This window comes from Typopeltis vanoorti, chromosome 2 (assembly GCF_054136105.1).
Source record: "Typopeltis vanoorti isolate ZY-2024b chromosome 2, IOZ_Tvanoo_1.0, whole genome shotgun sequence".
In the NCBI taxonomy this organism is placed as follows: domain Eukaryota; kingdom Metazoa; phylum Arthropoda; class Arachnida; order Uropygi; family Thelyphonidae; genus Typopeltis; species Typopeltis vanoorti.
The window spans coordinates 40,960,165-40,985,584 of record NC_143550.1 but is presented as its reverse complement, the minus strand read 5'-3'; the positions used below and the strand labels follow the sequence as shown (position 1 = coordinate 40,985,584).

The following is a 25,420-nucleotide window of genomic DNA, read 5'->3' as shown; positions in this document are numbered from 1 at the left end:
TCTGGATTAGAGATAAGTTTATGGAAATTTTTTTCACTTGGCTATGTTACTAATTATATAGTAGGTTTTATCCTTTATCCAAGTGAAAGCAAACAAAGTTTGCACCTGAAGTACTTTCAGGATTGGGGCAACTCGTGGTAAAAGTGGTATAAGTTCTCATCACTTGCCTTAGTATCTCCCATAATGCAAAACACATCTCCTTGCAGACATGTTGCTTACACTTGGATAAAGGGTAAAACCCACTATATAATTAGTAGAATAGCCAAGTGAAAAAACTACCATAAACTTATCTCTAATCCAGAGAATTTTAATAATAGGATATGACACCATTTGGCAACTCGCATAAGTAAATATGATTTTTCCATTACTTCCATCTTAGTATCACCACCTCTGGGTCTGGTTCCCACTAATGAGACCTCAATAAAGGCTGTTGCTGTCACCCAGGGCCTGAGTAGGGATATAGAATGGCAATGCAGTAGCCTGTGAAGTTAACAGAGCCACGGCTGTTGCTGTTACCCCTCAGATGAGTGGCTCTGCTCAGTGGTGGGGGGGGCCTGCCATGGTGTAGAGCCAACCGGTTCTCAGTGGCAGGGTGAACCTGTTATTGAGGGTAACAACATTGAGTTTCTGAATTTTTGATCCTGTGGGTCACTCGTTATTGGGTGATCCGGGGGATCTCACGAGTTTTTGGAGAGGCTACCCCACACTTAAACAGGGAAACCGGTCTGGGTAGTGACCCTTCCCTTAATGCATAGCATTATACATGTCTGCAAGGAGATGTGCTTTGCATTATGGAATACTAAGCCAAGTGATGAGAACTTATACAACCTTTACCACAAGTTACTCCAGTTCTGAAAGTACTTCAGGCACAAACTTTGTTTGCTTAGACTTGGATAAGGATAAAACCCACTATATAATTAGTAGCAGAGCCAGGAGAAACTCTATCTTTTGAAGGGAATGGGATAGGAATATGTGCCTTGCAAATGCAGCTTAGCCTACTCTAGCTAGGCAGGAAGAATTACTGACATCTCAAGGTACATATCAAGAATGTATAAGAAATATGTGTTACTTAGATTTTGTTTAACTATTGTCCTGTAGAATGCCCTTCACAAGTGGAACAAAAATTTAACATATAGCAAATAATTAAAGATAAAAACTTCAGTCACATCAGCAGTGCACAGAGAAACTCGCTCAAGCAAAAAAAATCAATAACTTCAAATATGACTTAGAAAGGCCAAATGTAGGAAACTTCCTCTTATACAAATGAGAACTGTGTCTTCTAGTCCATTGCAAGGGACAGTGTGTGCAAAACATCAGGTGGCATTTTGACTGTGTTACTTGGAAATTCTGCTCTGATATTACATCGTTTTAGAAGTGATTTTACCCAACCTTCTGTTCCAAAAGAAAGCACAGCAATATAGCTCTCAAGGACTGAAGAAAGGTAAACCAACCATAAGTATCTTGAGCATTTAAAAAAAGAATTTTCCTGTATTTATTCTAATATCAGCCATAGCTGATACTGTACAATGATTGAACAATAACAGCTATGGAAGGACATGGGGCTCACATATCAGCTTAATCAGCCTTCTCTGAACTCTCAGAAGATCCACCTTCATTTAGCACAAAACTACTCTTTGCTTACCTCAGTGCTATTTAAAATAATGAAGTAGGTCATTATCAGTCAAGTTTACCACTTAAAGGTTCAGCAATTAATCAGTTACGACCACAATCACGGATTCTGCCATTCAATGGAAAGGCTCGAAAAATCTTGTGCAATAGCTCTTGGGGAAATCTGACTGGGTCTCAAAGAAAGGTCTGCTCTTCATCTTTCACAAGTGCGAGTGACCAATTTCTCTGCAATTCACTGTGTTTGGATGAATGGACTCTTCTTCTTTAGATTTACCTACTAGTGTGTGAGGTCTTGAGGACTATAATCCTTCATCTATCTTTCTGCTATATATAAATGACTTTCTTTTACTAACCTCAGATACTAGCTATAATTCTTCTGATAACGGTACAGTTCTCACTTGACAAACCTTGCAATAGATTCCAAGAGCCAAAACCTTCTACAATCAACTTAAACACTAATCTATATGCTATTTTTGATCAGTTCAGTATCAAACCAGTCATATACAGTGGTACCTTGGATTGCGAGTAACTTGGTCTGCGAGTGTTTTGCAAGAGGAGCAAAAATTTTTAATAAATTTTAACTTGATAAACGAGCGAGGTCTTGCCTAAACGGTTTGTCTGCCGAGCGTCGCGTGATCACAAGTCCCTCGGGATTGCGGGTATTCGTGTCGCATGCTCGGTATCAGTCGGCATACCTCATTCGTACAGTCAACATTCGTGCTAGCTTTGTGACCACGTGTGTGTGTGTGTGTGCATAAAGCATTTTTTTATTTTGTGTCCAAACGTAATGACTGTTCTTTATTAACTGCACTACGACAATGGCCCCAATGAAGAAAAGGGTTGAAAAGGAAGGCGGTAAGAAGAAGGAGATGATTACGGTGAAAGTTAAGAAGGAAATCATCGGGAAGCACGAACAAGGTATGCAAGTGGCCGCCATCGCAAGATTTCATGAGAAGTCTACATCAATGATTTGCACAGTATTAAAGAAGAACTAAGGGGACTAGATGTAGCAAAAGGAGTCATGAGATTATCAAAGCAATGGCCACGTATTCTGGAGGATGTAGAAAAGTTGCTTTTGGTGTGGATAAACGAGAAGCAACTAGGTGTGTAAAATATGGGAAACAGTGCAAAATTTTGTAGAAAAGCACCACCTGTATAAGGCTGTGGCAGTGCGAGCGATGAATCTATTTAACGACAATGCAATGTCATATTTCCGTGAAATCCTCAAAAGGAGGCAAAAGCAAGTGCCATTGGATAGGTTCCTTGTTAAAGTTGCAAAAAAATAAAAAGAGTCAACAGATAGCAGTGATTCCGTTAGTGACAATGAAAGTCGTCCTACCCAATACAATTACTGTAATATGTAATTGTAATGTAATTAATAAATTTGATTACTTTATGTATACAGTATTACATTTAAATACATAATAAAAATATAAAAAGGTATACATATATAAGGTATACGAAGGCATATGTATTTTGTATTAATCATTTTTATATGAATATTTTTGAGTTTTGGAACGAATCATCTGAGTTTCCATTATTTCTTATGGTGAAATTCGCTTTGATATACGAGTGCTTTGGATTACAAGCATGTTTCTGGAACAAATTATGCTCGCAAACCAAGGTACCATTGTGTTCTATCTTTCTTGCAAATAAGATTTGCGTTCATCTCTCCTTAACTTCAGTAACATTAAGAGAAAAGTCCTCAAAAAAAGACCAGATTTTGCCCTGACATTCACCACTGACTCAACAAACTTGCACAACGTGCAGCCACAAACTTGATTTACTTGGGAAAAAGAATTAAAAACCTAGCTTATAAAACTGCTTGGTATCTTTAACATATATATATATATGCATACAGTAAACCCTTGCCGAGCACGGATTTGCAGAATGTGATTTTGCACATATGCATTATCTTAATTGTTTCCATTTAATTTGTCCAACGCTAGAATTTCATTCATACGCAAGCTGCAAACTTGACTTACTTGGGAAAAAGAATTAAAAACCTAGCTTATAAAATTGCTTGATATCTTTAACATATATACATCCAGTAAATCATATATACATCCAGTAAAACATATATACATCCATGCTGAGCACGGATTTGCAGAACGCGATTTTGCACATACGCATTATCTTAATTGTTTCCATTTAATTTGTCCAACGTTAGAATTTCATTCATACGCGGTATGCTGCAGAGCGCCGGCAACCCTGCTTGGCGCTGCCCACTAGCTGAGTGACCCAGGCCAAGTTGCGTTCATTTCACTCACGTTACCAGAGCTGTAATCACGTATATATCAGTGTTTATCCTCTTCTCCTTTTGCATTTGTAGTTCTTTTAATTTCAAAAATTCAATATGACATCTAAGAGGAAGAATAAAGATGATAAAGCAGCAAAAAAGATACAAAGTTTTGACATTATCTCAGAAAATTGAAATTTTAGATAAGCTGAAAAATGGTACACGTGTTTCATCGCTTGCAAGAGAACTAGCTATAAATCAATCAAGCATAAGAACAATATGGGAGAATGAAGAAAAGATTCGGTCTAGTGTCAAAGCTTCAGGCGATACTTCGGCAAAGGTTGCTCAAGTTTCAAGAAGAATTCTGCAATTGCAAAAGATGGAAAAAATATTAATAGCTTGGATTGACAATCAAGTAAATGAAAAAGGCTCAGTTGTGGATGGTGTTGCTATTTGAAACAAAGCTTTAGATTTGTTTTCTTTCGTTTTAAATAAAGATGGCCAATCATCAGAGAAAATTTATGCTGATGATGTTATACTTCTAAAAAATCCGCTACAAGTCTGCAAGATTCCCTGACTAAATTGAATAACTGTTGTAATAGATATAGTATGAAGGTCTGCAATAACAAGACAAAGACAATAAAAATAGGTAGAATCATTGAAAATGTCAACTGCATTGTGAATGGAGAACCTGTGGAACAAGTAAAACATTTCAGCTACTTATGTACGATTTTTAGCGAAGATGGTAAATTAAATATGGAAATAGACAACAGAATCAACTAAAGCTGGTAGTAAGAAGTCAACTGAATAAATTTATATGGAATAAGAGAGAAATTAGTCAAAACACTAAATTAGCTGTATACAAGACAGTGTTCAAACCAATTTTAACTTATGGATCTGAGAGTTGGGTCAGAAGTAACACATTTGATCGAAGACTAGAGACCACTGATATGAGAGCCCTAAGAAGATTAGGGGCATGAACAGATGGCATCAATGGCAATATCATATTAAAAACGAGAGGATATTAGAATCGCTGTTTGCAATATCATGCTAAATATAACTCAAAATCCATTACCATTAACCACCTTACCGGCCATCATGGATCAAATAAGCATCCTTATACGCTTCGTATCTATCATCTATCTCAATGTAATATTAATGGTATTACAATTTTAATATGCACTTCACATCCATGATAACCTTGACGTCTATAGACGTCTTGGCCAGTAGCATGGTTAAACAGCTAAAACCTGTTGCTGCTTATGGATTTCAGCCATTATTTTTCATAAGTTCATAGAGGTGCATGTCTACTGCATTTATATATGATAAACATGATTTCTGCAAACTGAGTGTGTTCCACCACATCCAATCAGCATCTAAATTGGACCACCTAATGAACCATCTTTCTTCCCCCCCCCCATTCTCTGGAACAGCCTTCCTCACTTCCAGTAACCAAAGAACTACAATTTATAGCTGTTTCTTCTTTGTCCTGAACTTCTAAGGCTACAGATGATGCTAACATACTGCATTCTGCAATTTCTCCTGTGGACGATTAATATGTGTGTGTGTGTGTACACACACACACACACACACACACACACACACACACACACACACACACAAACATTATTCAGATATATACTACTTACCTGTATATTTTATTTCATGTAGCTCCCGGCCATGAATATCTGGGAGTTGATGTGATATTTCCTATAACAATAAAAAAAAAAATTAAATGAATTCTATGAACTACTGATTTCATCTTATTGAATTCAACTACTACTATTCTGCTTAAAATAATAACTTATCATAAGCAGAAAAACAGGAATCATGTGTATTTCTTACTAGTTTCATTCCAGCATCACTGGCATTAACACCAGCTTCATTCCAGGCTTATTAATGGCCGTATGGATGAAATATATTAAATTAATTATACTTTGTATCCAAATATTATTATCTCATTTTAATGAATGTAAAGAGCAAGCAGTTTAAATATTTAAAATATTTTTTTATAGCATAATTCTGGAAATGTTAAATGAGTAAAACAAAAGACTTCAATCCACCCACTTATATAGCTATATATGGTCACAGACTAAACATGAAAATAGTTTGTAATTAAAAAGTAGAGAATAGTTGGCATTTTTTTTAAATTTATAAATAAAAAATATCTTATTAAAGGATCTGAAGTAATCAGCAGAATAACAAAAACTTTAGAATGTGATATTAACAGTAAATTGCTCACGATTTCTTACTAAACCTAGTAGAATATGTATATTCAAGTTTTGGATGTTGAAGTGCTAATAACTCAAACAGACATTGTGATATTAAAAACTGAATTCTGCCATGTCTCAGGAATAATATAGCTTTATATTAGAATTTACAGAATTAAATGTTTTGGTATCAAACATGATCAGTTTACTTTACTCAGAAGAAGTTAAACAACAAAATCTGAATACAAACAATATACGAGGGGCGTCCAGAAAGTAAGTTCCGATAGGCTGTCAGAGAAACAAAAATATACTTACAAAAAAAAAAACTTTACTGGAAATTACAATAGACATCTTTCACTACTTTTCTACAAAATTGTTCAGGCAATTATCATAACTGGGCACCAAGAGTTGGTATACCTTCATCGTAGAAGGTTGCCACCTGTGATGCAAACCATGTGTTGATTGTTTCTTTAACCTCATTGTCGCCGACCACCAAGGAAAGATTTCAGATGTTTGAACAGGTGAAAGTCGCTTGGCATGAGGTCAGGACTATATGGGGGGGGGGGGGGGGGAATGGAACTGATCCCACCAAAAGGTGGCAAGAATTTGTTGTGTTACGCCTACTGTGTGTTGTGTGGGCATGCGTTATTACGAATCAAAAGAAATGCCACCAGTATGCAAGCCATATTGTTTATTCTGATCGCATGATGCAGTTTCTTAAGGATTTGGCAGTACATACTCACGTTGATTGTGGAGCCTTGACCCAAGAAGTCTACCAGCAAAATTCCTTGTCTGTCCCAAAATACAGTGCACATGATTTTCCAAGTGGAAACCATTGTCTTCAATTTCGTCTTGACTGGTGATGAGGTGTGCCTCCACTCCATGGACTGTTATTTGGATTCAGGGGTTGTGTGAGACACCCAAGTGTCATCCCCGGTGACAAGTCTGTTCAGGAAAGCATCGCCATCCTCATGGTAGCGTGTCAAGAATTCCAATGCAATGCCCAGCTGATTCACTTTGTGTTGTTCTGTAAGCAACTTCAGCACCCAGCATGCACACAATTTCATGGAGACATGAACGTGAAACTTCTGGAAATTACAGCGAGAGTGACATCATAGTGAATCCCCTATTCTGTCGAATATTTTCTTCAATTGAATGCACCAAATTGTCAGTCACTAAAGATGGTCGCCTGCACTGTTCGTCATCATGCACACCTGTCCTTCCTTCATTAAAAAGTCTTACTCATCTTCGTACCATTGAATCACTCATTCCGTGTTCTCCATAAACTTCAATAATTTGCCAATGAATTTCAGCTGCTTGAACGTTCCTCGCATTCAAGAAATGGATAGCTATAACTAACCTAATTTCACACGCGGCAGGCGATTTGATTTTCTTAGATATTATAAACACACACAAGAAGCGCATGCACTGTGAGAATGTCTGAAAATGGCATCAACGGCTTGCTAAGGAATCAACAAACTTAGCATGCATGTGCACCATTGCAACCGCAGAGCCGCAGGGAAAATATTTAAAAACGGAACTTACTTTCTGGACGTCCCTCATATAAAGATAAAAATAATCACTTGCTTGAAGAAATTGTTTTTCAGTGAAGAGTAAATAGAAGTAGCCAGGGAAATTAGGGAAATGATAAAGATGAGATCAAAATGACAAAACCAGTTCTGTCAGACAAGAAAAATGACTGCTACAATCAGTGGCGCACTCAGGATTTAATCTTGGAGGGGGGGGGGGGGGGGAGAGACTTGAGTAGACGATTTGAGAATACACGCTAAGCGTTAATTTGAGAATACACACTAAGCATTAGTCAATCTCTGGCGCAGGCAAGCGGGTTTTTTCTCCCAGAAACTCGGATTTTTCATCCCGTAACTCAAGAAAATCGACCGCAGAACCCACATCATTTCAGACATTAAATACGAGTGTTAGGGTTAGGGACCACGAAATGGCGGCACTTGTTGAGCTGTCTCTCTACACTGCATGCCACTTAATTAGTGATAGCCTTGGGCCAGCTATCTCTGATTATCTCCAGTGATTGGCAATGCATGATACCTGTGATCTCCTCTAGTCCGGCTCAGGCAAACGAAGTAGAGCCCAAGCACTACGTCATTCGCTTTACGTTCTCTGTGGCCAGAATTCCTGAGTGCTGTAGGATATTCCCACCTTATGTGATCACTAATTTATAAGTAGCATAGAAATAGAAGACACAACATAAATTTTAAAAAATAATAATAATTTTAATTAGGAAAATATTTTTGGAAATTTTTCTAGTGTTTTTTTCCTTTTTCTTTTAGGGGGGGCCAGGGCCCCTTGGTCCCCTCCCTGGGTGCGCCAGTGGCTACAATGATGTAAGGAAATGTGCTTGATGAATCCACTCAAGCTGATTATCTGAACTGCCAGGTGTCAAGAGTTCCTTACATAAATGTCATCTTGGTAACTGATTATCATGCATAATTCACAAACAGATGCATTAGGAATGAAGGCAATTTTAGCATAAATGAAGTTAAAATTGCATAACTAGTTTCTTCAGGAAGTAGCTACCTGATTTACATGCAGATGGAATTACTAGATCTAATATTCTTGTTCCATGAATTGCTCTGTAACTATAAATTCTCTCACCCTTGTCTCACTTGCTTTTTCTCTACCCAGTCCATATCCCAATAGTTAAAGTTGCACACAGTGACAGTCCTGCTTGTATCTGTAAGGTTTATCTGTCTATACAGTTCAAAGTCTTCAGAAGAGTTTAGCAGCATCCAACTATGTATTTGGTTATAAAATCTCTCATGATAAGTAACTTATCATGTTTGTTTTTACAAGTTTTTATAAGGAGATTGCACTTAAGAAATGTCAAATTTTGTATTTGTAATAACTTAACCATGAGCCTTTGTTAAAATAATGTGGCAAATGATGTCATGATGTAATGCTGTTAACCCATGTCCATAAATGGCAATTTCAAAAGATTCGCAAAGTACAATGTCATCATGTTCGGATGTCAATATACCATACATGTAAGTTTCAAGAGACACACACATGCGTACAATGGAAGTCCGGGCCTTTATAAGCTGAATCATCGAGAAGGATCTTGTCTTAGGGTTTCTCAATCTTTTCTTGCCTGGGTCCGCTGCAACATGAGGTGCGATGTTGGTAACCAAAAAAGAAGCATCGTAGGTCTTATGGTTCTTAATCATCTCCTACCTGGATCCACCGCCAATGAAAGTATTATATTAATCGTCGGAACAACTTGTTAGGAAAGAGCTGTGCCACCATGTTAAGGATCCTAGAGGGCATAGAATAATTTAAGACTTGGACAAAGAAGAAAATTGGCAGGAAATCTAGAACAAGCCAGCAGAAAGAAAGTGAAAAGGAGCACTTTCGTGTGAACAAAAGATTCATGTATAAAAAGTGCTGAACGAGAATTGTAAGCACTTAGATATGTGATAATTTCAAGCAAGATGTACATCAACTGTCTGTTTACGGCAGTGTTTCTCAAACTTTTTTTTTCGACTATGGAACACTTCACAAATCCTGAAATTTTCACGGAACACCTTGGTTATTTTGTAATGTATAAATTAATAAATAATTGGTAATTTAGCTGATTTTTTATTATTAACCAATAATTGATAATTATTAATTAATAATTGATTAAACATCAATTAAACCATCATTAAATTAATTTGTGCTGAAATTAATTTAAAAATTACAAATTCCAGAATTTCTCGCGGAACACCTATTCACCTTCTGCAGAACACCGGTTAAGAACCATTGGTTTACAGGTACAATAAGATTGTGTAAGTTATTGAAATAGGCTTACTCAAGGTATGCCTTATTTTTCAGTTTGAGTATATATGACTAGTAGGATATTCTAGATTGTGATTTAGCTTTAAAGTAAAAAAATGAGAACTGAAGTTTGAATTAGGAAGAAATGAAAATAACAAACAATTGTAGTGCAATTATATGTTAATATGAATCAGACTGTATAAATACTGCCCTTTTGATTTAATTAAATGGTTTGTAAACAAAACATTGGACTGATCCTGTCAATGCACTATACCGAACAATTCGAACCTACATATGACTAAGTTTAAGTGATCAATAATCAACGACGACTGCTTAAAGGTAAAGATTAACATAAGCAGGGAAAATACTTTATCTTAAGTTTAAAAATCTTATAATCTCACACTCAATACATAGTCTAACTGGCACAATTGAAAAACAAATAAATTTGTTAGACTATAGAGTATGAGAACATAAGATCTAGTTAACCCAGCGTTAGTAAGGTGGGGTGTCACAGACCTCAAAGATTTTACTAAATATACCAAAGATTGACTATAACTTTTTAACAATGCATGGCAGTGAGTCATGCCTCAGTACAGCTTGCTCTCCCATAACCCACTACTCGACGGCAGGCTGTTGCCTGCAAGCAAGTTTAGTGTGGGACCCCGCCTTACCACTTTTGTTACATTTTCCAACCTTACTAATGCCAGGTTAAAATATATGCGGTACAGACTCAGGCAAAACCACAGTATCTAACTAAAAACTATTGTCCAATTTTTCACTTACATGAAATAAGTGTTTGTTTGATTGCATTTTAAATTTTCAATGTCATAAAGACAAAATCACAAAGGCTAACTTCAAATAAAATTCTACCACGAATTGAAACATGCCATATAATGTGTGTGTGTGAGTCCGCCTGCCAGCTTGATGCGGAAGCAGCATGCAAACAAGCAGCAATAAAATTCAACTGAAGGGTTGAAACTTTTGTGTGAGTTAAGCCTGCCCACTCGTGCGACATGGAAGTGATACACAAATAGTAATGAGAAGTTCTGCTGGAACAATAAATGGGCAAAATCGTGAATGTGTTATAACCAAGAAATATATAGTGAATGTTGTTATGGCAGTTTCAGATATTATGGAATTCGGTTGAAGAGAATTAGCATTTCATCTTAACAATTGTCGGCTTGCCTCTGTCGTTGGGTCGTGCGATTTTTTGTTAATACCGTACCAATCATATGCACATCTTCATAGCTGCTCTATCTCTACCAGCCTACCATTGAATTTTGCAGTCTGCTTTCACTTCTCATTAGTTATTCGTGAAGGATTGTTCATTACATATCTCAAGTCTTGTAAATTACTGGTAATTTTTGCTTGAAATAATGGGAAAGATGATGCTATTTGGGTAGATGACTTTGACAATGCACACAAGGAAACCGCTCTTGAGGCTGGAAGTAGCAATAGCAAATAGGAGATTCTTGGTAAGTCATACCCATTTTCAGTTTTTTCCTGCAAACTATAATTTCCAAAAATTCTCGCATATATCTCACATCACGATTTTTTTAGTTTTAATTTTGGGAAAAAAAGTGCGAATTAAAATTGAGTAAATACAGCATATATAAAATACCATTTTATATATGGGGATGGGTTTCACAAGGGGATGCCTTAGTTTGCTTATTGTTTAATATAGTGCTTGAAAAGGTTTTCAGAGATATACAAGAGGAACTATCTTCTATATGTTCTGACATATGCAGATGATATCAATATTATAGGAAGGACACAAAAAGCAATTTTCTAAACTGATAAAAGAAACTTTTATCAGTATAGAAAAGGCAGCAAAGAAGATGCATCTGCAGATTAACCATGAAAAAAACAAAATATATGTCAGCAACAAGAAATACTTGTGATGATGATCCTTCTCAAACTGAAATTGGTTCTTATAAATTTGAAACAATACATACCTTTACATACCTGCGATCAGAAGTTAATTATAAAAATGACATCAGTAATAAAATTCAGAAATGTATTCTTTCCTCAAACAGATGCCTCTGTGGACTTAGGAAACAAGTCACATTTGATGTCAAGAAAACAAAAAGAATTATAAAGTGCTTATAAGACGTATATAAGACCAGTCACTTATGTAATTTATTCCTCTGAAAACTGGGTATTATCAATGGCACATAAAAGAATGTTAGGTCTATTTAAAAGAAAGGTTCTTAGACATATTTTTGGAGCAGTACAAGAGAATGCAATGTGGAGAAAAATATACTATTATGAATTGTATAGATTATTTAATGAGCCAGACATTATAAAGTAAATTAAAATCAATAGATTAAGATCGGCAGAACATATTATACAGATGGATTATAACAGAGAAAGTTGTTAAGATATGATGGTTGTTTGAAAAGTTTGGTAGTTTCCAATAGACGGTGACACAATTCATTCATTCATTAATACCAGTGTCGGCATGTATCATCTTTTTCATGACCCCTGGCAAAATTTTAGCCATGCGACGCGTAGTTCTTGTTTGGCAAATATTTAAAATGACCGTGTTCACATTTTTTATAAAAATGGAGAAAAATGAGTTCCGTGCAGTGATAAAACACTTTTATTTGAAGAAGTGGATGGCCACACAGATCAAAGCCGAGCTAGATGCTGTTCATGGGGGACTCTGCACCAGCATTAAAGACGATTATTTTTGGATAAATTAGTTTAAATATGGTCGTAAGTCCATCGAAGACGAAGCGTGTCCAGAACCATGGTATCATTATGGAAGACTGCCGAGTGAGAGTACGTGAGATTGCTGAGATTGTAGGTATTTCAACTGAACGGGTGTATAATATCCTGCATGAAAAAACTGTGTGCACGATGGGTGCCGCGATTGTTGGCTGTCAATCAAAAATGCATGCAAAAAGACATTACTGTTTTTTGGGATTCCCAAAGAATTATCATGATAGACTATTTGGAAAAGGGTAAGACAATAACAGGAGTCTATTATGCATCATTGTTGGATTGTTTAAAAGAAGAACTGAAGATAAAACGGCCAAAATTGGCTAACAAAAAATTATTAAGATTTTATTGGAACTGGAGGAACTTAGCAATGAATAAGGAAGATTGCAGAAGTTTCTGAAAAATGCCAGGGCCCATACAGGGTTGTCCAGCCAATGATAGTGACTGGCAATTAACACTTAGTTACAAAGTTATAGCTAACACTTAGTTATAAATGTTCCTCACTGTTGATGAGATCTTTCTTCTGGGTGTACTACAGAATTAGTCCAAAGGAGAATAACATCATAGATGAAGGAAGTGAAAATTAATACAGTAAATATAAAGACAGAGTGAAAAATTAATGGTAATTAGTTGCTGTTCATGTAATCAAAACTTCTGACAAGTACAACAGACGTGAAAGCTCAGATAAATAATGTTTCCATTGAAATATCTGCAGATAAGATAGTTAGGACTGACAGTAGTATGGAATAAATGAATGACAGTTGGAGAGTGAATTCAATAAGAGTAAAGTGGCTAATCAGTATGAATGCTCTCTGTCTGTTGAAAGGTATTTTACAGTTGTTTCGGAGGAGCTTCTCCAAATGCAAGAGAAATATCTCCTTGAATAAGATATTTTGCCTTCAGTGTCTGAAGTTAAGAGGAATCCTCAGCTTTTCAATGGCGATGCAGCTAGATGTAATACGTTTATGTTAAGAGAAACTAACAGTTACCATTATTCCAAGAAGAGAGAATAAGGTTTCAGCATCTTTTTTTTTTTTCAAGAGCACTGATAACAGGTTATGGAGGGATCTCCTAGCAATATTCTAGATATTAATGGAATGGAAGATTCTCATTAAGGAATTATGGCCAAAGCAACTAAGACTAACAGTAGTACATAATTCCTGTTAATTATGTGTTCTCCAGCTGTTTTTTGTTTTTGGAGGGGTGGTGGAAAATCCCTGTGATCACCATTACAAGACTGGTTAACTAAGCTTGGTTGAAAAGTTCTATAAAAGGATTTCTTGCCATACTAGACAAACAGGAAGAAGCATAGAGCACTCTTATCAGCAAAGCTACAAATCTGAGTTATTCAGTGAAAGAAGAGAATCCTGAAGTTTAGTTTTAGTAAAGAAAGTCATTTACCCTTACATGATGTGAAGAACCAGAGAGGAAACTAATCATCCAGCTACAAATTGCAAAAGGAAGTACTCATTTGGTAATAAGTAATTAATGATATTATATCTCCAATTTGCAATAAGCTTAACAAAAAAACTTACTCTTTGAGCTTCAAAGATAATTGCACATTTATTAGCTAGCTCAATATAGGCATCGGAAAGTTTCAGCAAACCATCTTTCAGTCTTATCAGTTTGACTGCTTCATTTTCTTGAACTCTCTCAATCACTGAAATGGAAATAAAAGCAAATCACTGATATAAATTACAATAGCCAGGTAACTGATAGAATGACTACCAATAATAATGACATATTTTGTAAAGTTAACATCGATAGAATCATTGATGGCTCACACTGCAGGACCTCCAAATTTTAGTGGTCAAGGACCAAATAAGAAAGTGGTGGTTCTACTTAAGGTATTTCACACATATTACTGAATGTTAAAATGGCATCATTCACAGTGAAGCAGAAAAGTGCAGTGTTGTTTTTATTTTAATAAATTCAAACTTTTCAGTTGCTGGGCAAAGGAAATTCAAAAAGGAAGAGGATCTACATGAATGACAAAACCACAGTGATTCAGCGTAAACAGCTGTTGGAGCCTGCTAGTGCACAAAAAGGAAAAGTAGTACCTAGGTTGTTTCAAGATGCAGCTTGATTTGAAGCAAAACGAGAAAAAAAATTTACAACACAGCTCCAATAAATCCATAAAGCCAATCTGAAAACTGCAAAAATTCTAGAATCTACCATACACATCAATACTGCTCAGTGTTGACATGACTCATTCAGTAATTATAAGGCAGGGATAAATCTAATCAAACACGTTAACAATGAAAATATTATTATGAATAAATGATGACAATGCATTTTTTGACTAGGTTGCTGCCTTCTCTGATGAGACCCTTGATATTTCTCAATAATATATACCAACAAAACTGGCAAATTTAGATAAATAAAAATTCACATATTATAATAGAACAAAAGTGTGTCAATCAAAAACTGAATATTATTATTATTATGAGAGACCTCCAGGGATTCAGGTACTCATCGAGGGAGGCCATGTACTGCATCAGTTATCATACTTGTTCTTGAATTCATTCACACTGCTTGCACGCACAACATCCCATGGCAATCCATTCCAATTAGGCACCATTCTATAAGAGAAAAATTTATAATTCATTCATTCTCAAACGTTTGGACAGACTTATGTGTTCGTCGAACATGTTGTTTATTATTTTAACGGTATAATAGAACACAGAAACTAAGTAAATAATTAATTTATTAACTTGATGCTGATATTTCGCTGGTATTATAACAGCATCTTCAGAGCACAAAAACACTGTTTGTCACAATATGCGAGACTAAAACAACATGGTGTACTTAAACAAAATTGTAGCAGCAACACAAAGACTAGAGTCCTGATTTTGGCACCCTCTATCTGAAAAAAAAAAAAAAAGCTATCATATATTACTAGAGTCCTCAAAAAGTGCTAGTTTTTTCTTAATATGACTGTCTCCCAGATCTTCGGCAAGTTAATACAGCCATATTTGTTGAGATTTGGAGTGTGTTTTAGGGCTTCTGTCGCCTCTAAGAACAATCTCTCTGATTTATACGGGTTTCTGTGTAGTACTTTTGTGTTTTTCCAGTTGATCCTGTGTGCAGAGGTATCCAGAGCATGGTCTGCTAGGCCCAACTTCCCATAATGATAATTCCGGACGTATCGTTTATGTTCGCTGATGCGGATATTCACAGTTCTTCCTGTTTGACCTGCTCATGCAATCAAGCCTACTACGGTCAAACAGGAAGAACTGTGAATATCCGCATCAGCGAACATAAACGATACGTCCGGAATTATCATTATGGGAAGTCGGGCCTAGCAGACCATGCTCTGGATACCCCTGCACACAGGATCAACTGGAAAAACACAAAAGTACTACGCAGAAACCCGTATAAATCAGAGAGATTGTTCTTAGAGGCAACAGAAGCCCTAAAACACACTCCAAATCTCAACAAATATGGCTGTATTAACTTGCCGAAGATCTGGGAGACAGTCATATTAAGAAAAAACTAGCACTTTTCTAGGACTCTAGTAATATATGATAGCTTTTTTTTTTTTTTTCAGATAGAGGGCGCCAAAATCAGGACTCTAGTCTTTGTGTTGCTGCTACAATTTTGTTTAAGTACACCATGTTGTTTTAGTCTCGCATATTGTGACAAACAGTATTTTTGTGCTCTGAAGATGCTGGTTATAATACCAGCGAAATATCAGCATCAAGTTAATAAATTAATTATTTACTTAGTTTCTGTGTTCTATTATACCGTTAAAATAATAAACAACTCATTCATTCTCAGTTTCCAAGGATGTCCTCTTATCCTTTCCCCACTCTCCATAAAATGAAAAATTCCATGAACTGAAATCCTGTACGACCCTTTCACAAGTTTGTAAGTCTCAATCATATCATCTCTCTTTCTCCTGTACAAGTGTCTGCAGTGTACAAATTCTCAATCTGTCTTCATAATCAGTATTCCACAAACCTGATATCATTTTTAACACTCTCCTTTGCACTCTCTCCACTGTATCAGAATCACAACGGAAATGAGGAGGCCAGACCTGCATATATTAGTCGATCTGAGATCTTATCAAGAGACAACATAACATCTTTATCTTTACATGTCAAAGTTCATTTGAGCATTGCAATTATCCTCTGAGTTGTATTTGTAATATTTGCTATATGGCCCTTGAACTTCAACCTCATATCTACTAAAACTTCAAGACTCTTAGCCTGATGAGTATCGTCCAACATAATCTCACTCACATAATATGACTGATGTGCATTACTTTTACATTTACTAACATTGAACTGATAACCATTGCAAATCATTCTTGAAGTTGAACTTCAACTTCCTATCTACTAACACTTCGAGATTCCTAGCCTGATCAGTTTCTTCTAGCATAATCCCACTAATATAATACAACATTGGATATCTAATTATGCCAAAGTGCTTTACATTTACTGATACTGAATGCACATCCACTTCCCATTCTTACAATTTCAACCTATTCAAATTATTCTGAAAGTACTGCACATCAGCAGCATTCTTAATTAATCTATCTTTGCATCATTAGCAAATAGCTGTATGTCACCTGTCAAATCTTTCCCAATGTCATTAATATACAGATTGAATAACAGTGGACAAACTGATCCTTGTGGTATCTCACTGGTTGCCTTCGATCTTGCAGATTTAAATCCACCGTGTACCACTTTTTGATAACTGTCAGTCAGCCATCCTCTTATCCACGCTAACATTCACCATCATCATCAAATTCCTGATATATATACCCTCAATGGGTGTACAGGATATGATAGTACTAGATGAAAAATTTACATCATTACTAACTTCCTATCTACAATATTCCTCCAAATCAGTCTGTTACCTATCAAGTAACATTATCAAATCTTTCCTCTCCCATTCTGTTTAAGTGACCATACCACCTGAGATTAGCTCTGCTAACACATTCCTGGATGCTAACAGTGGCAGTTCTTTCATATTATCCTCATTTTAAATATGATATTGTCATTGATGCCATCTATTCATGCCCCTAATCTTTCACAGGACTCTCACATCTGCAGTCTCTAGTCTTTGGTCAAGTGTCTTACTTCTGACCCAGTTCTCAAATCCATAAGTAAAAACTGGTTTGAATACTGTCTTGTATAAAGCTAATTTAGTGTTCTGACTAATTTCTCTCTTATTCCAACTAATTTCTCTCTTATTCCACATAAATTTATTCATTTGACTTCCTACCATACCATCTTTGTTGATTCTGTTGTCTATTTCCATATTTAATTTATCATCTTCACTAAAAATCGTGCCTATGTTGCTGAAATGTTTTACTTGTTCCACAGGTTCTCCATTCACAATGAAGTTGATATTTTCAATGTTTCTGCCTATTTTCATTGTCTTTGTCTTTTTAATGCTGACCTTCACACCATATCTACTACAACAGTTATTCAATTTAGTCAGGGAATCTTGCAGACTTGTAGCAGATTTATTTAGAAGTATAACATCATCCGCATAAAGCAAAGAGCTGAGATTAACATCTGCAATTTTGATATCAGGTTTAATACCACTTTCCTTCATAATGTGATCCATATAGATAATAAATAACAGAGGGGTAATGGACATCCTTGTCTGACACCAGATTTAATATTAAACCATCTTCCTGTACTTCCTTCAATTCTAACTGCTGACTTACAACTCAAATAAAGATTAAGTACTGCTCGATATAATGTCCCATTGACCATATAACTGTAGTGTTTTGAATAGCTTCTCTCTTGGCACTTTTTCCAGATCTGCAAAACTTAAATACAGATCTTTGTTATATTCCCATGATTTCTCAACTATCTGTCATAAAGTGAAAATCTGATCCTGATAATCTCTATTTGGTCTGAATCCAGCTTATTCTTCACCAAGATATCTCCTCCACAATCCTTCTCAATCGTTTCTCAAGTATACTTGTATAAATATTACCAGGAACACTCAGTAGGGAAATACCTCTGCAATTCTCATATTCCGTTTTATTTCCTGTTTTGTATATGAGTACTATGAGAGCTCTACTCCAATCATATGGAATTCGTCCCTCTGTCCAGGCCTTCTGAACTATGCAGTACAGCCACTGTAAGACTTTTATATCTCTATAAAAACATTCCTGGTCGAATATCATCTACTCCTTTCCACATTTCAGGCATTTGATAGCATTTTCTACTTCAAGTTTGGATATGTATTCCCTGACTGCATGCCTGGTCAGTGTTTTTTTACCACTGTGCTGTCATCACTGCTTATTTCCTTTAGCAATTTTTTGAAGTAATTACTCTATACTTCAAGGATATCTTTTTCTCCTCATTTCATGTCACCTTTATCATCTCTAATTCCTTTTACAGCACTCTTTCCTCCATTTCTGAGCTTCTTCAACAACCTCCAAAATATCTTGCCACCTTCTTGATATTTATTTTCTATGTTTTTACCAAAGTCCTCCCATGTCTTCTGTTTAGCTTTCTTACATTTGTCTCTGTATTCTCTAAGAGCACAAGCTGACTGATTTGCCAGAAACTTTTGATATGCTTTCTTCTTTTCTTTCACTGCCTCTTTAACTTCTTGTGTCCACCATGGAGTTCAGATTTTTCTATCCTTACAGACCTCATCACATGCCTCTGCTAAATCAATCAGTATTTTCTTCAGGGTTTGCCACTGAATCTCCAAGGTTTGGTTCCTGTTCTCAAACTCTTTCATTTTTTCTTCAATAAGCTTTGTGTATTTTAGTCTACAGTTCACATCTGAGAGCTGCTCAACTTTTATTCACTTTAAAACTTTCTTACATGTTATTCTTTTCAATATGAAATTCAATTTTATCCTACTCAAGACTAAATAGTGATCACTTCCAATTTCAAATCCTTTGTACACACTCTGGTGTCCTGTACCAGGAAAAAAACATCACTATCAACAATAACATAGTCAATGAGTCAATTTTCTCTCCTTGTCTCTTCTCTCCATGTGAATTTGTGCACATTTTTATGTTGGAACATGGTGTTAGTAACATTTTATAATCCAAACCCATATTCTCCAATTTATGCAAGTCTTCCATGATGTATTCTGTCAAGAGCCTTAGAAAAATCCAAAAATATCATGGTGTATACATTCCTCTTGTCATTGATATGCATATTGTTAAGTATTTTTTAAATGCTTCCCATCAAGTAACTGATACCATTGTGCTGAATGCTCCTCATTTGATGATAATTTTCTGCTTTGTAGTTCACAGCATATAACCTTTCCTGAATGGAACATTCATGAACTTAGTCACTTCCCAAGTGAGTATTGCATGATCACTGTCACCAACCAGTGACAGAATAGTTGTCTTTAACTGAAACACCATCTGACACTATAATCAAATCTAACACTCTTTGACCTCAAGTTTCTTCTGTCACATGCTGCTTGAGAAATTTGTCTCACAACAGCTCAGTAAATTCAGTTTCATTTTTGTCTAGATTTTACTGCTATCCAATCAATGTTGGAATAATTAAAGTTCCCCCAACATGATTACTCTTTTCATGCCTATCGTTTTTATTTGGCAATGCATTTTTTTCATCACTAGCAACCAATCCATCAAGTCTGTAACAACACTCCACTATGTAATTGATCTTGTTAGATTCCACCTCACACCAAATGGCTTCAAACTCACTGCCACATGAAATACTGCTAATAGTAGTACTACAATCATAGATATCAACTCTAACTGGATTCAAGTTATCTGATATCATTAGCAGCACACCCCTCCTCTCCTGCCTGTCCTTCCTAAAAATACTGTAGCCTTCGCAATTGAATCCAATCAAGATGAACCACGTACGTGGTTCATCTTGATTGAGCCACAATACCACAGAAATATGCCTGAACACATCGTCAAATTATACAACCCATTCAATACAAAATGCAACTCTCTCTAGAATGATTTGCACAGCAGATCTCATTATTTTCTAGGTGGCTTGATTTGATCCCTCTAGGTTTCTGTTTGTGAAGAGGATACGTAAAGGCTCTCATGTATCAAATGGATAAGTGAAAGATCTGACTTGGCTTCATAACTGTTGCTTGTGATTCCCTCAGCAAACATTTGTTAGGTTAGGAACGAGAGATCTGCCAAAAAAAATTGAAAAATTTCTGTATCTGGTGAAAACTATGCAAGTTAATCTCTGTCAATTTACAAAATGTACAGTAACAATAATTATTATTATTGCTATTTTTATATTTTTGAAATATATATATTTCAAATATATGAATAAAGTCCTTTTCAAAGTCCAATGACACCAATTACAGTATTTTAAAGGAAATTATGACAAGCATTCTACTTTATAGCAGGATGCTTGCCATAATAAAAATGCAAGTGTTTAATTTTTAGAGGGTTTGATATGGTACAAATTTACTGAATACAATTTTTTTAAGAAGACTTGGCTCTATTAAAAAAAAAACAACAACCCTAGGATGCTTCTGCCTATGAAAGCTTATAACGCTATAGCACATTAATGCTCTGAATGGACTAAGAGTTAACTGTTTCAAGTCACTCCAGGCCTCTAATAAGCATAGTAGCGGTTTCACTGCTCATATCATCTACCACCCCAAGATTCACAAATATATGCCATGGTGGGATTGAGGATTTTTTTGCACCACTGGCTCACACATATGTACTCTATATATCAACCTTAACAATGAGAGCATTAGCAGAGCAGAGAAGTTTCTGACCTGCTGAGACCTCAGCTGACATCCTTCAAGTAACCAACACTGCTATCACTAATACCTATGGGTTGCGGGTTGCTATTTTCATACAAAGAAATACTGAAAAACAGTAAGTTATAACAAGCAATGACAACATTTTTTGGTAACTATTCAGATCTCAGGCATCACCATGGCAAATAAGCACAATCCACCAGACATATGAACATTTCCTCCATTGCAACCACTAAAATCTTCAAGTATCGTTGTTGGTAAATTCAACATAACAATCTATGGAGTTATTGAGAAAAGGATCAAAATGACCTAAAGTTCCAAACTTGCATTGAATGTGAGACCTATTTCTAATATATGATGCAAAGATAATCTCTAGCATCATACTTTTTCTCAAATGCCTGCATAGATGATTTTGGGAAATGTCCCATTTCCAATCAACCAACACTCAAAGCCAAGACTAAGTGAAGATAATAACTGCATATAGAGAGAAAAGCTTAGGAAACACTAGTACACATAATGAATAATCTTGATTTTGCTTATTCAAAAAGGAAGGCCAAGTCCATGTTCAACATACTGGGATCAGTACCTTAACAAAGAGGGAATGGCTGCTTAATATATTATAGACACATTAAGCATCAAGCTGTCCTAGTAAAGATAATTTCTTTACTAAGAGAGCAAAATCATGCTTTATTGCAGCATATATAATATTATACAACAATAATAATTACAGAATTATTTCAGCCTTCCACCAGGAGACATAAGTCCATCTAGATAGCAATGACATGAACTCCATGATTACCCAAATTCATATCTGGATCTAAAGGTAACTACCACCAAATGTGTTCAAAGTCAGTTTTATGTCTGATCAGAAAGTAGAGCAGAGAAAAGAAAAACTCCGAGACTAGCTAACTTGATGATGGAATGAAAAACACAACAGATGAACAATATACCATATAATCACCATTATTTGGTATATTGGTCAAGTCAATATGCCTACCATGGAATTCCACACCTGCATACATTCTCTCAGTTTACATTCTGCATATTCATTCTCTCACTCAAAAAAAAAAAAAAAAAAATCCATACACAGGGACATAACATTGGCATGTTCAACACAACTAATTCTCATAGCTATGATGGTGATATAAATAATTCCTCTATACAATTAGTCATTCTTCTCTGAATAAACTTGATTTTCTTGACATTCATTAAAAAACCTTAGTGAGTAAAGCTGGGCGTTATAATCCATTATAACAATGTTATAATGGATTATAATATTGTTATAACATTGTTATAATCCAGTTATAATTACAGCCTTGCTAAAAACTTGTCACAACCTCCTTTCTCCTACAAATGAAGCTTCTTTTAATTAATCTTACAACCTACTGAACTTTACTAGTTGTCTTACCAATATGATTTCTGGACTTAAAATTTCCTATCAACCAAAATAACCAAACCATGATATTCATTAACTTTGCCTAAGCCTATTTATTCCATTTATATTCCATATATTCCACTTAGTTGTAGCGGAAAGGATGAGATGTATTTAGCAAAATAGAGTAGTGAGTGTGCCCATGATGAGTCCTTGGACTACCTGGAAGTGTCACGTAATAATATTTATCTAATATTATCTTTTTACTATATCAGATATACTTGCATTTATTCACATTAAATTTTAAACTCACTTCCCTGTTCTCTTTTCCATTATTTTAGGATCATCCCGATAAAGAATTTAGGTCATCCAAACAATTGCCTGCTTCACACAAATTTTACTATATTATCCTTTATGACATCTATTGTTCTTTTCAAAAGTATAATAAAAGATGCTTGGGGATATTCGGTCTCCTTGTCTTGTGCCTCTTGTTTGGAACCATCTTCCTATTTCTCCACAATTTCTCACAGAAGTCTCTGCATTGTTATTAATGTTCTGCAGCTGACATATCAGATTCCTGTCCACTCCACAAGATTCGAGTGCAGCCCATGCCATTTTTTGATCTATACTGTCGAATGCTGTCTGAAAGTCAATAAAACAGGTATACACATTTTTACATAAAGTTTTCTCCATAATTAATCTTAACATTAATATTTGGTGCACAGTACTTCTGTTTACTCATCTTCCAGATATTCTTCCATTAGTTTCCTTATTCTTTCCATTAATATCATCATAAGTATTTTCCCACATGACCCATTAGGTACATTTGATAATTTTTTGCATTTCAGTTTGCTTCCTTTTTTTTTTTTGTGTGTGTGTGAATGATTTCTTCCATTCTTTTGGTGCTTGGCCTTTGTCCCATGTAATGATACACAACCAGTATAGTTCCTCTACAATCACCTCTTCACCATGTTTCAGAATCTTTTCAGTGATCTCATCATTCCAGGGGCTTTTATGGTTTTCCAGATGTTTTACTGTCTTTACAATCTCATCCCTCCGGTATATTTATTTCTTACTCTATGCTTGATACTGATATTTCCTTCAATTCATCAATCAATTAACCTCTTTCAGACCTCAACATCTCTCTCTCTCTCCCCTATTTCTTCTGTTTATCAAGATTTCATCATTTTTTTTATCTTTTATGGTTCTTTGCTTTGGACCGCATTTCTCGTTGATGTCTTTGATCTTATATACTTCTCTTGTTCTGTATTCACCATAGCATTTATTGATATTCTTGCACTGTTCCTCTAGCCATTTTGATTTGCCACTAACTGCCTTCTTCACTTCATTGCATTCCACTCTATATTGTTCTTCAATTTCCACAGAGATCTCTCTCCTAATCTTTAATACTCTTATCTTGAATTAACTTTAATGTCTCTGTGAGTTTGTTCCACTGCTCTCTTGATTGCAGAGATTGTTGTTTCTATCCTAGAGTTCCATTTCTGTAATGAATATCAGTTCTTCCTTGAACTATTTCCTATACACTTTCTCTGTGATTTCCTTGCTCACTGTCCTCAATATCTGTCTGACTCTGAACCTGTGCATTCACAGAAGACTTAGTGGTCTATAATTCTCCACTTTATATGATGAACCACCCTTATGAACTGGAACTTCCAATCAGAAAGAACTATTCTAATCTCAGCAAGTCATTGAAGATGATCAAAGGTAAATTAATTAGCCCTGACATATATCTGTTTATTTCCTTGGCAGTCAACAGATGTAATAATATATCAACAATTTCTGCTTTTTGTCACTGGATAATATATGTAATAAACATTAAGTTGATTCCTTTAATTATTTCTTTATATATATATTTTTTAATTTTCTCCTTCCATGAAAAAAAATGCTATTTAATACTATTTAAAAAATTTTAATTTTTAAAACGAGTAAATTTTACGAATTTACTAAAAATTCCAAAATGTTAAATTTAGATTTTGACTTTCCAAAAATTTGGATCAATTTGCTTACACCTGGATAAAAGATTAAACAAAGAATATAATTTCTTGGCATCTTTAATTTAGAGTATAACCAAGTGTAAAAAAACTTTAAACATTTCAAAAGTAATTCAGTACTGTGGTACTACTGAATTTCAGTACCACAGAATTTGTGACAGAATTTTCTGGCTTTCTATGGCTTGGTTGGGTTGAATATAATCCCTCTCAAGTAAACTTATGAAATCTTTACAGAAAAAAACAGTACAACTACAGTTCTTGAGAAGGACCCCCCCCCCCCCAAGCAATATTTTCTCTTCTGCCTGACTAGTATTTATATATGCACTTGCAAAAATGCTCAAGTTCTTCTGTAATCACAGCAGAATCATTTATATTTGTTCCAGATGAACAGATTTACTCTTAATTCATTTCTGTTATTCTTACCTCTTTTTACAGTCTATAAGAGCTTTTTCAATTAATATTAAGAATCCAAACTAGTTATAATAATCATTAATCGTAAATATTAATACTAATTGTTACTTTCATATCTATCAAATTTAATAACTGATTTATCAGACCGATAAGCTCTTCCAAGTTTATTTATTTATTTTTTTATTTTAACACTTCATTATTCAACCGGCTGACCTCCAGGTTTATTACAGAATTTACCCATAAGGATAAACATTAAATTATGCCAGATATCCCTCAGTACTATCTATTTTACATTAGTTTCTCTTTCATTAAATGATGTCTTCTAGTTAATACT

The 25,420-nt window shown here is 35.3% G+C and overlaps 1 protein-coding gene across 5 annotated transcripts in view; it reads right to left on the bottom strand.

The window, feature by feature from the left end:
• Nucleotides 1-25,420, bottom strand: part of LOC150108954 (uncharacterized) — a 243,700-nt gene that overhangs the window by 27,742 nt on the left and 190,538 nt on the right. For all 5 annotated transcript variants that reach the window (XM_090404513.1, XM_090404522.1, XM_090404504.1 and 2 more), the window contains 2 exons: nt 14,127-14,251; nt 5,518-5,578 (listed from right to left, as the gene is read on the bottom strand). In XM_090404513.1, coding sequence (XP_090260639.1) covers nt 5,518-5,578; nt 14,127-14,251 — 186 coding nt within the window. The remainder of the gene's footprint in view (nt 1-5,517; nt 5,579-14,126; nt 14,252-25,420) is intronic.